This window comes from Protomyctophum bolini (assembly GCF_963924005.1).
Source record: "Protomyctophum bolini genome assembly, chromosome: 4".
NCBI classification, from domain to species: domain Eukaryota; kingdom Metazoa; phylum Chordata; class Actinopteri; order Myctophiformes; family Myctophidae; genus Protomyctophum; species Protomyctophum bolini.
In genome coordinates this window covers 37,697,284-37,709,783 of record NC_137865.1, presented here as the reverse complement: position 1 = coordinate 37,709,783, position 12,500 = coordinate 37,697,284, and the positions used below count along the sequence as shown (strand labels likewise).

The 12,500-nt window shown below is 43.1% G+C and overlaps 1 protein-coding gene across 4 annotated transcripts in view; it reads right to left on the bottom strand.

Annotated features, from left to right (window-relative positions):
- The window catches only part of znf423 (zinc finger protein 423), a 191,948-nt gene extending 181,850 nt beyond the window's left edge, over nt 1-10,098 (bottom strand). For all 4 annotated transcript variants that reach the window (XM_080760910.1, XM_080760911.1, XM_080760912.1 and 1 more), the window contains exon 1: nt 8,940-10,098. In XM_080760910.1, the coding sequence (XP_080617036.1) occupies nt 8,940-8,979 (40 nt within the window). In that variant the 5' untranslated portion in view covers nt 8,980-10,098. The remainder of the gene's footprint in view (nt 1-8,939) is intronic.
- Nucleotides 10,099-12,500: the final 2,402 nt, after the last annotated feature.

The following is a 12,500-nucleotide window of genomic DNA, read 5'->3' as shown; positions in this document are numbered from 1 at the left end:
TTGACTTGTGTATTGCAGGCATGATGAATCCCAGCCGTTCGTATTTGAGAAACGTGTTCACAATCACGAGTAGATCATTTGCATTGTTCAACTGTTGTATTCATAAAAGGCAACAGGAAATATCCAACTTCAAACTGACATCACACAACGTGAAACCAACTTCACCGTGTTGAAGAAGTTCCAACTTCTTCAAAAAGAACAGATCTCACGATGGATCAGCTGAACCGTAATAAAGTAATGCTCTCAAGTGTTGTGAGAATAAGAAATTTAAAAAGTTTACCGCACTAACAAATAAAAGGCTAATAAAACGTGGAAACAAACAATATTATACAAGCCTTTTCTGAACGTTGCTCACCTTTACCGAGGTAAAAACATTATGCTGGAAACCAGGGCATATACTGGAAGTTGGAACGCTGCTATCCGGTAGATTATGGACCAGAGCTTTATTGATTACTGACGGGAAATTATATTATATCACTGTCCTACATTGGAATGGGGAATGGATCTTGTCTACTGGACACAGCGAGATGTAACCCACACTACAGGGGTTGACACTAAATGGTAAATGGTGCTATGTTATGTTTATACGGTAGCACTTTTATCCAAAGTGCTTTACATAGATTGTGCATTATATTCACACACATTCACACCAAACCAGGTAAATTGTCCATTATAAAATGATAGGTACACTTTTAATTACCGCTCAATTTAACACTTTTTGTTTTTACTTTATGGGGCTGTGCGATAAGAATTAAGAAATATCGCTCTGTCCACGTTCAGGCAGATATCTTGTGTTATGTTTATAGACGGTTGCGTCCACTCTCAAATGAGCACTTGCCCGGTCAGGCAACCCAAAAGCAAACTCGACCTGCCACCTGATAAATAAAAATCAGTTTGAATTTGTTTCACGTCTATAATATAGGCTAGTATATCCAAGCAATAGATCGTTTAAAATACATATTTTGTTCTTGTCTTTTATATGTGTTGACAAATGTTGGGCACATAAATAATGTATTTGAGGCTTGGCACTATTATTGATTTTGCATGAAGAACACAGCATTCAAATAACACATTCGAAAGGTTTGTGGCATAAAGGTCCTCTCCCGAGAAATTGAGAGTAAGTCCACCACAATTCAGGGACAAAACAAAAACAAAAAACAGATAGATGAATCAGATTCTGAACGTGGAAAGTTGCGGAAATGCACAGACATACAAAATATGTGCGGACCCGGGGCTTAGCGAATGAGGCCCAAAATCTCTCTCGCTGCATTCCCAGAGCGCCATGGTAGGTCACTCTGTGAGTTTTATACGAAGCAGGCGCCCAGTGAAAGTTCCTGTGCTCTGCCAAAGGGTGACAATAAAACTATTCTAATGGTAAAGCCAGATGAGGAGGGAGAGTGAGACACAGAGGAGATTGAAAGAGCCAGAGAGTGAAAGTGAGCAGAGATAGCAGGGATTAACTGTTCTACTATGCAGATGTGGATACACATCATGCGCGCACGCACACTCATACAGATGTGCACACAAGGGAGACGTCATTATGGTTACGGTTATAAAATACGGACTCATACGAAGCTGGGTATTGGTATCAGGTATCATCATTCATCACCTGATTTCTTTCACCTATAGAGGGATGTCAGATGTTTGTTTTGAGAGAGGGGTCTATAAGTACTTCCTGTCCCAAGAGCCTACAATAACAGACATACTGTATTGTTATTGTGTGCTAGTGTTCAGTCATATTGAACTGAATTATCATCTGCCATGGAAACAGTGGGTTAGTGGTCAGATAAACATGATTGCTTGTGGGCCCTCTGGTGACATGCATAATGCATTCATCATTATTGTTTAAAATCAGTAGTCTCAATGTGCCTTTTTATGATTTGAGCTACATACTATAGTAAACTTCTCAGTGCTAATTCATCCACGAGTATACAAATGTAATGAAATGGACCCATAACAGAGTCAATAAGGCTGCCCACACAAAGCACGCCTAGAAGAAAATGAAAACAGAGCCAGCCCCAGCTCCCAGAGAGATTCTCTCGTGTTCAAAATGAGTGACTAAACAACTTTATCTTAGGCCAAGCAAGGCGTTCCAGCAAGACTTTACCACCAGAACCTGACCGATGCTATTTTTTAGGAGAGTCCTAGACCAAAAACTATCAATGTTTTGACAAAAAGTGTAATATTTTACAATTTGAAAAAACATTTTGACTAAGGTTTTTTATTTGAGAACATTTAATTGCCTGGGAAAAAAGATTAATGCAAATAAACATATCATAAATACTATTTTTGTTCCAGCAATTTAACGATTTATCACTGCCCTATGTACAACTACAAATCAAGTTTGGTTGTTAACTTTTTTTTTTTTTTACTAGTAGCAGTGTAGGGGGGATTAACTTCCTTGAATGCCACGGTATGCAAGGTAAGGTACAAATAGGTCATTTTAAAGATGTAGACTTGATTACATACATAATGATTTTTATAATATGATAAATATACTCATCTGGTACAATGTCTGAGGAAACCACAACACAATATTTTCACTCTCATGCACGCGGACTCAAGATGGAACTATAAAGAAAGCTTGAATATATTCAGTAACAAAATTATTATTTTAATAATTAATAGTACCCTCAGCCTGCTTCCATTCTGTCTAAAAACAAGTAAAACACATATAAGTTTGGAATTTGCCCAGAGCATCGATATAAAAACAAACAGAATAAATCACTCCCTAAAACACACACTGTATTTATCATAACCACCACATTGGTGTTAAAGTCAGATTAATATATTGCCTCCAGTCGTGTTCAGTTCTTTTATATTTCATTAGTTAAGCATGTTGTCCCCCAGTAGCACCGCAGAGAGACTAACTACTAAACCTGAGAATAATCCACCGAGATTCATTCAAATATCACATGATTCATTTGAGACCTTAAAAGAGCATTCCTGCACAACACGCCATGAGCCTAGCCATCTAGATGAGCCAAGCTAAGATGCAGTGTGTATCAAATCTGAAACAAATTATTACAGACTTTAGTTAGCTTTGCCACAAAGGGTACAGTAACCGTCACATTTTCTAAGACTGCTTTACGGAAACAGCCTATGAAAGAAATACAATATTTAAGCTACCGACTATTGTAATTTAAATATAACTTTATTGAGCACAGAACATAGCTCACATTACACATGTAGAGTTATGTCCTGCCAATATTTCTTTCTTTGGTTTGGGGGGGAATCTAAAAGTCTATCTATCTAGGAATGTAACCCTCGTAACAATGAATCTGACAAGAATTCAACCGGGGGAGTCGAGCTATGATCTCCCCATAATGCTGCCGATATCTAACAACACAAGACAATAGATATACTAAACATAAAGTGGATGGTGCTGCACAGTAAAATCGCCATGGTTCATTTATTAATCAAATTAACTCAGTGTGTACAAATGTAATTAAATGGAGTACACACTCAAGAGTTACGGTAACAGCTGTGTGGAAGGCAGTGTGAAACGAGAGAGAGAGAGAGAGAGTTTAAATTATGCCATTAGCCAGGAAGATCCCAGTTCAACTCTACTCCAACCCCTCCTTCAGGTCAAAGGCCTCATTTGGCTCTGTTGACTGTAAACCACACTCTAATAAGCAAACCAAATAATATTATAGAAAGTAGCGGTCCTTAGTTCCTTCACTCCCTCCCTCCCTCTCCTCCCGTCTCCCACCCTGTCATGTGCGCCCGACTCCCGCTTAATGTCCTGCAAATGAAGCGGATTTATTAATGTGTAATTAAGTAATAATCATCGCTACATAATGCATGAGAGACACAAGGGGCCGCGAGAGCGGAGAGAATGAGAGAGAGAGAGAGATAGAGAGAGAACGAGTGAGAGAGAGAGATAGGATGTGCAGACGAACAGAGTAGAGCTTCGCCGCCTCGCTAAAGACACACATTAAAAAGGGATTAATCCTCAGAAATAATATTGTGATAAGAGAAGAGCTGCCCTCACTCGCTCTATTTTCTCTGTCCCTCGCAACCCCTCCTCCTCGTCTTCTCTCGCCCCCCTCAGCTGGTTACACAGCCCATCATAGCACCATTAGCCAGAGTTCAATTAACCGACTGCAATTAGTCACATCCACCCCCCGCTCCCCCCCCCCCCCCCCCACCAGAGGCCTAATTGTTGTAAAGGCTCATCCGCTCAAACACAGGAAGTGACTGGCGACGGCGCCACCGAAAGAGGAATCGCAAGTGATTCGCACAACGTTTGTAAGGCATACAATTTGATCAAAGGTCAACTCAAATATACTTCAGCTTACCGGGGTCCCCCAGTGCCAGGGGTCTATACTTGGTCCCTTCCTTTCTTCCCTCTAGTCTACACGTAAAGTCTCTTTTCCTGAAAATCGTTGAATTACAAGGTTGAGCTTGTAGATCTGTTATTTTGGCCATTTTTTTAACCAAATGTTCCCCTATTTGGCCTATTCTGACATGCCTATAGAATGTGAACCTACGGTTTCACATGGCTAATCTGAAGTTCGTGGAACAAAGAGGCATACATGTCCTCTTCTATAGTAGGCCTACATGCCGTAGACTATTCAAGGCTTTTATTCAAATCTAAAAAAACATGAGATGGGCGAAGTGGGACTCAGCGCTGTTTTGCTGTTGCGCTGGCATGCCTGGTTTGCCACAGAGCCAGCCAGTCAGAGCTGGGTGAGCAGGTGAAAGACAGGAGAACATGAAAACACAGATAATCCCCCCGGTGAACCCCACACACCTCGCTGCTCTGCCCTCCTGCTCTCCCTTCATCCTCCCCTCCGTGCGTTTCTCTCCCTCCGTCCACTGGCCTGCCGGCCCTGCATGCCGTCCGTCCGTGTGCCATTCTGGTTGCCATGACCCCTCTTCTCCTCCACCCCTGTCCACCCGTCGTCTCCCCTTTTGCCCCACTCCCCTTGTCTCCCTCTCCACCTTCAGGTCTCCTCCCCTCTGTCCCTCGCTCCCTCTTTCCCCAATGCAGAGTTTTGCCAAACTGTCAGTGGGACAAGGTGTGGAGGGGAGATAGCGAGACAGACACACACACACACACACACACACACAAACACACACGTGTGCTACACAAGCTAGTCCAACATTAGCTGGGGCTATACCACTTTTGCTCTACACCATAACCCCCCCCAAAATACACACACACATAGTAGTAGCTCACTCGGCTCAGTTTTTCTCCGCTCTGCTTCACTTGGTTGCCTGACTAAAGCTAAGCTCTGGTTATCCTGGCTGCTGGGACCAAACTGCCTGGCTGACATGCTCACACACACACAGGCACGCGCAGAGCAAACATACACACAGGGAATGGATGCACATGATGCATGCAAAAACAAACACAAAGGACATATATCTTACAAATGAAAAGACACATTTGCACGCACAAATACACAAACACGCATGCACGCGCAGTCGCACACACACACACACACACACACACACACACAAGTTTACAGTAGGGCAACAGGTACTCAAAATAACTGATTTAATCAATAAGACAAAATATATTATCTAATGGGGGTGGGGTATTTATTTTCTTTTATTGTGCTGGTGAAAGTTACAGGAGTGCATATGGTGTGTGTGTGTGTGTGTGTGTGTGTGTGTGTGTGTGTGTGTGTGTGTGTGAGCTCATCATATAAACAAAATAATATGTATTTAGTTAAATCATTGACTGTCTTCCATCCCATGTTTATTAGTAATTATTTCTATGTTGTTTGTACCACGTCTTTAAATATAACATAAATGGACCAGATGCCCAACAGGGCTGTAATGGTTAATCTGACAAAGTGATTACGTTCATTGGTTGATTGATTTATGTACAAACAATGATTGATCAAAACAGTTATCAATAGAATAATCATCACTAACAAATTACACTCCTATTTTACATCATTAGCCTCCGGCACTAAATGAAGACCTATAGCACTGTTCAGTCATAATCTTGCTTATTAATTTCCTAGTGAGTAGTGAATAAATGTAACTCCAACACTTCTAGAATAAGACTGCCATAAACAAAGATGCATCCATTCATCAAAAGTCATGACAAGCCATCACATATCATCATGTCACGGTTCGAAGTGATCAAGAAGGCTGTCACATAGCACAATAGCAGATCTACAAGCTCTGTTGTTGCAGGTCGGCTATTTTCAGCATGCAACCAAGTGTAAAATCAGGCATTACGTCTTGCCAAAAAAAATGTTGTCGACAAAATCAACTACATTTAGTCAACGGAAATCTTAGAGTCAACTACAACAAGACTAACACTAACACAAAATGTGACTAAAACCAAATGGAATTTTATTCAAAAGACTACAACAAGATCAAAATGTGCTGTCAAAAACAACACTAATAGACACGCCAGGCCAGTTAAAGGCTTTCTCAACTGGCCAATAGGGGCCAGGGCAGGGGGGCTCAAACATACTGTTGGGCCACCAGGCCAGTGTTTGTCAAGCCCTCTGTGATACCAGGAGGATGCTATAGCAGTGTTGCCGGGTAGAACACAACACAGCTCAGCCTGGCTCAGACAGAGACAGAAATGACAGGAGCTGCATAGGTTATCATCCAGAGAGAACCTTACATTCTCAGCATCTCACAGCCAATTAGAGTAAGTTATCCGTTAAGATGATGCACACAAAAGTAACAACTATCAATACACACAAAGAAAAGATTTCGCTGCGTATTAACAATTAAATGATGTGATGCGTCTGTCGATACTTTGGAGACATGCCTTGTGTGTATCAATCAAATCATCAAAAGGCATTTCTAGATATTATGCCAGTGGTGTAGAGAGTGTGTAGAGGGAAGATGGGAGACGGAAGGAATTATACTGTATGTGTCAAACATGACATTGCATGTGCTTTAGCCAGCGGCGCTACTACTACTAGCCCCATCTCCAGGACTCTTTAAACAGAAGAAGAAACGGGCCAACCCGATACAGAATCAAATGGCTCTATAGCTCCAATTCCACACCGGAGAGTCCCCGATTCGATTCCTGGCCGGACGGACAGACCACTTGCATCATGTCCCTCCCCAGCTTCCTGTCTCTCCACACTGTGCCACACATGTGAGTCAAATAAAAGCTCAGGAAATCCAAATAAATAAGAGGGCACATTTATAATAATAATAATAATACTCAAATTTATATGACTTGTGATTTATTACAAATAATACACCGGTATGCTCTTTAATTTGCTAAAATTGTCACTTATCAATGACACATCCTCCTCACAGTTTGTCAGTTGAATATTAAATGTAAGATTATATATAGGCTATATATCTATATGTGCGTGTGCGTGCGTGCATGTGTGTAATCTGTTAGATTAATGTCTAATCTAATTCAAATCAGATAACCAATTTGTTTTGGTCAAACCAAGTGGCCTCAATAAATTCCCATCACATTGTGATTTATTGGTATCTAGAGACCAGTGTTGCAGAGTCCGCTGACACCACTACAAATAGATTGCCCAAACTAAAATAATGACATTCAACAATTCTTCTCGTTTGTCGTCTTTTGCCCTGCAGAGTATGTATGTCATTACAAATTGCCTTGACCTTGACATGGTCAAAAACATTGAAATCATCCTATAATAGTTACGAGTACATTTGGTTACATGTGAACACTCGGGGGGGAATTTGACAGTGTATGAAAAATCACAGTATTCATTCAACTATTCTTGCAGGTAAAAATATATTCCACAGCCTTTGAGAGGATAAAAAGCCTACATTGTGGAACAACTGGGGGAGGGGAGGCATTCGATGATGGTCCAGGACCACATGGTGGTCAGCCAGCCTCGTTGCCCATCTGGGTCCCATAAAGGAAACGTGGGGGCCAGGGGCCACCACATGCCAACATGCATGATGCCCATTCATCCATGCAATGTAATGGATACCACCTTATGCTATATAGGGTGAATGGCCATGGCCATGGCCATGTCTCCAAACACTTGAAAACGCTTTGTTTTTTATTATATGAAGAAGAGGTGAAAATAAAACAAACTTGGGACTTTTCTGGAATGTATGCTAAAATGAATTCCTGTGTGTGGTGAGATGCTACACTGCCTACACATGCATGCTCAACCTTGCATAACAGATACCACAACAGCACCACAGCAGATAGCAATACTTTACTGTCAGAATAAATAAAAAAAAATTACTTTCAGTGGGAGAAGAAAATATTTGAAAATGATTACATGACATAATGTGCATGCATACACCCGAAGTGTGGAATATTTACTATAAGGAGCTTTTATACAAATAGTGTTTTTAATAAGCTTAGAATTAGACAAATATAGGCTAAATAAGTGTGCAATAGTCTGCAAAAGCCCACCCTTCGTTTCAGAAATGACACATGAATTAATCGATGAGAGAAAAGTAAATAATTTAAGTAGCCTACCAAGTGCCCAACATTAGGGGTCAGGTCAAACGGTCTAAAATGTGACAATTTCTAAATCCAAAAAGCACATTAATTATACCAGTCCAGGAGTCACTTTATGACATACAGTTCATCCGAACACAACAACCATAGTGACTAGTGAGTGTCCCATCACATTCACATCACATGGCATCATTATCCAAATGATTATGGCAACAACAACAACTTGGGGGAATGAAGTCATTAAAGGAAAAGCACAACACCTGGTGACTAATTGCAAACAATTAGTAGACCAGTAGACAGTAAAAATGTAAACGAGTAAACTAATTGTTACGCTAGAAGGAATAGATGCGTTTCCCCCTCGGTTATGTTTAATTACAATTTAAACTGGATGGTTTGATAATCCAATGCATGAACATGTCATTCAAGGCGCTGGAGGAGTGCTCCACGCAGTCTTATTATTGCTCGTGTTTCTATCCCCAGTAGCGTAGTGTGAGTTCAGTTTAGTAAGAGAACCATCATGAATGATCTCTTCTTAGTATCTTACCTTTGACGGAGCGTGGTTTGGCTTGTTTTCGTCTCGACATCTCTCTCTCTGTGGTCTCAAACCGCCCGTGTTTATTATCTTGCTCGTTTGGTCCTGTCCTGTTTGTTGTTCTGCTTTCAGCAAATCCTACGGATGGGCACACGGGTTTTTATTTTTTATATTTTTCTCCACTTCTTCGCCTGTTGCAATGCGGCAACTTGAGTCGCTGTGTGGCAATAAGAGCCGATATAGTTCAGCCCCAAAAAAAGACCACAGGAGCAGAGGTAACACTTTGATACAGGCAGGCGATTTAACTTGAGCGGCTGTAGAATGTAGATGTCTGTCTGTCGGGGTCAACCTGTAGAATAGGCGGAATTAACTTCCAGATCAATGTGTTTTCTCCCTCAGAGAGAGCGCTCCGCGACGCCGACGGGTCTTTTGTTCCTTTGGCCGAAGATCAGCGCGACTCTGTCGGCAGAGCCGTCCGTTCCGTCCCGGAGAGTCGACTGCAGCGACGGTTGACTGAACGGTACTGGATGGATGGGTGGATGGATGGGTGCCGCCGGTCCGATGAGCCCAAACAGTGGGCTACGTGACAGTCAAGACAGCCTGGGTGATCTGATCTCGGAGGCGGTTGAAGATTTCTTCCGAAAATCTGGAAATGTGATTTCTTCCTCGCGTCTTCTTGTGGGCTTTTTTGTTGGAGCAGTTACTATTTCAGTATTGTTTTTTCCACCGAACCGCACTGACCGAACCAACCAGCCCTCTCGTGTTCCGTCCCGCTATATCTATACAAGGTGGTGGTGGTGTTCTGGTGGCATGGGCATTGCAATCTTCGCCTGCATCTCCACCCCCCCGGGGGGAATAGCGTTTTAATACCCCCGCTTTCTCCCGCTTTCTTTTAATATTTCCTATCGCCCCGGCAGCGGTGTTGGTAATAGCCTAATATTGATACTGTCTAACCCTTCGCTAGCCTCTGTCTCCCTGCTTTTTCTTTGTCCTGACTCTGGCTACCAGTCTCCCTCCTCCTCTGCTTGCCTCTGCTGGCGGGGCTGCGGCGCAGACACACATAATAAAGCCAAGGCAGGCAGTGCTTGGCTGGAAATGTAGCCGCGTCCCAGCAGGGGGATGTGAGAGAAGGGTCCCGGCGGGGGAGCGCTCTGATCCCGCAGGGAGCAGCTCGGCACAGCCCGGGTTGGCTGAAGCAGAGGCAGAGAGGCAGGCAGGCGAAGACGGGGCCAGTAGTTAGACGACAGCACCTAGACGTGGCCAACCGCCGCAACTGCAACTGGGATTCAGAGAATATTACAGAAACAGGGAAAGAGGGGGTGTCGAAGAGAAAATATGGAGCTGGAACTATGATGTGGTGTGCCATAATCTTCAATTAAAGCAGCGAGGAAGGAACCTATTCATTGCCTGTAGTTCTGCTCTCCCTTGTTAGGTGACACAACAGGTAAATATAAAATTTGCCAGCAGCCCTGCTACTGTAGGCCTGCTACAAACTCTGGTTTGAATCTTCTGTGCAGAGGGACTTGTTTTTGTTTGGGAACTATCTGCAGAAAGCCAGAATGTAGCCCTATGCTGGATGGAGAGAAAACAAACGGGGACACTGGAGAGACAGAGGAAAGAAACTATGGAATGGATTCAAACCGCCAAGGCCGATTCCCCTGTCACAATTTTAGCATGCAGAATTTGGGCATGTTATTGGGGTGACATGAGGATTCCAGGCTTTAAATAATAATAATTCCTGAGGGTTTATTATTTCACTTGATTTGTGGCGGATTAATTTTTCTTTGAACAGTTTTTATAGGATTAGTTTAAAACCCATTCATTTGGGCCAAGCATAACCTATCCGTGCATAATGGCTCTTCCCATATTGGGATGGAAGTGCAGTGTCTTGAAATATACATGACGATAATTGAAAGAAAACTCATGCCCTCTTGTTTAAATTATTTTATATAATAAGGCCGAACCCTTCGATGTCAAGCACTGTGTTCTATACAGCCCTTAGATACAGCCCTCCAAGAAATGTCAAACGTGTTACCCACTAGAGGAATTACAATAGACGAGAAAAGGAACCATTTCCATTGTAAACATAATTCAATTAGCTCTGTGTGTGTGTGTGTGTGTGTGTGTGTGTGTGTGTGTGTGTGTGTGTGTGTGTGTGTGTGTGTGTGTGTGTGTGTGTGTGTGTGTGTGAGAGAGAGAGAGAGGGAGAGAGAGTGCGCACGATCTTCAAAGCTGCTTTTATTTCCAGTAAAGGACATGTCTGTCGACAATATGAACCAGACAAAGAAGAAAAACCCAAAATCACTGGGTGCTTTGTTCTTCACTCTCTGCTCCGACTGAGTGCTTTTTGACTGCAGCTGAGCTTTGCCATGCCCCCCCTCTCTCTCTCACACACACTCACACTGGCACACACACACAATATTTCTCCCCTCTCTCACTTTCTCTTTTATACTTTCTTCCCTCCTCTCTCTCTTTCTCTCTCCTCTGGTTGTCATGGATAACTGGGTAACGTGGGGCTCCCCGCGCTGACCAGCAGGGGCACACTGCCCTCTGTAGATTGTGCCTCCCTGCCCCCACCCACCCTACCCCGGGCTCCCCCCCTGTGGAGAGATGAAGCGGCCTTAAAGATTGACCCCCCACCGAGTCTGGGGGGCCCCTCTTGTCTCAGCACCCTCCCTCCCCTTTCTCCCCTCGCACTGCCTCACCCTCCCAACCTTCACCTCGCCTCTCTTCCTATGAAATGACCGCATGCTGGTAGACCTGTGTGTGTGTGTGTGTGTGTGTGTGTGTGTGTGTGTGTGTGTGTGTGTGTGTGTGTGTGTGTGTGCGTGTGCGTGTGCGTGTGCGTGTGTGTGCTTTCTAAAAGAACCAGAGCCAGTGCATGCAGGTCTCCTAGTGTGAAGGCGACTGGCATAGAGCGAGTACCCCACACCCACACCACCATCCAACCCCCCCCTCCCCCCACCATCATCCCCCTTCCCCGTTTCTGCCGGCTAATATAAAGAGTGGGAAAATAGCCCACATTACAAGCTCCTTAAGGGTCAAGGACAGAACCCTCTTTGAATAGCTTCTAAGAGACGTATTGTTGGATCACATGGCTAGCGATTACACCCTCTGTCATCTCCACAAGGATTTAGCTTTTTCTCCACGCACACGGAACAAGAAAACCCAGAAAGCGGACGCTATAGCAAATACGTTTACTGAAGGACATGCGGTGGGAATTAATCCAGACGGAGCGTCGGTGTGACCAGACACAGACACATGTAGATGTAACCACCAACGGTGGAAAGTAACATTTTACTCACATATTCTGCTCAATTACTGTACAATTTTTATGTTTTTTCTTTTTTTTTAAACTTAGCTGGAGTATTTCCAATTTCTAGAACTTTTACTTCTACTCCACTACATCTGAGAGGAAATATTGTAAACTTTTACTTCACTACAATAATTACTAGTTACCCCTATAGAGCGTCGCAGTCCCGCCCCCTACCAGGGCCCAGTAAATGATTCCCTGTTCATTTTCCTCATAGACTTTTCTAAAAGCATTTATTTAAAGACCTTTTAAGCCTCGTA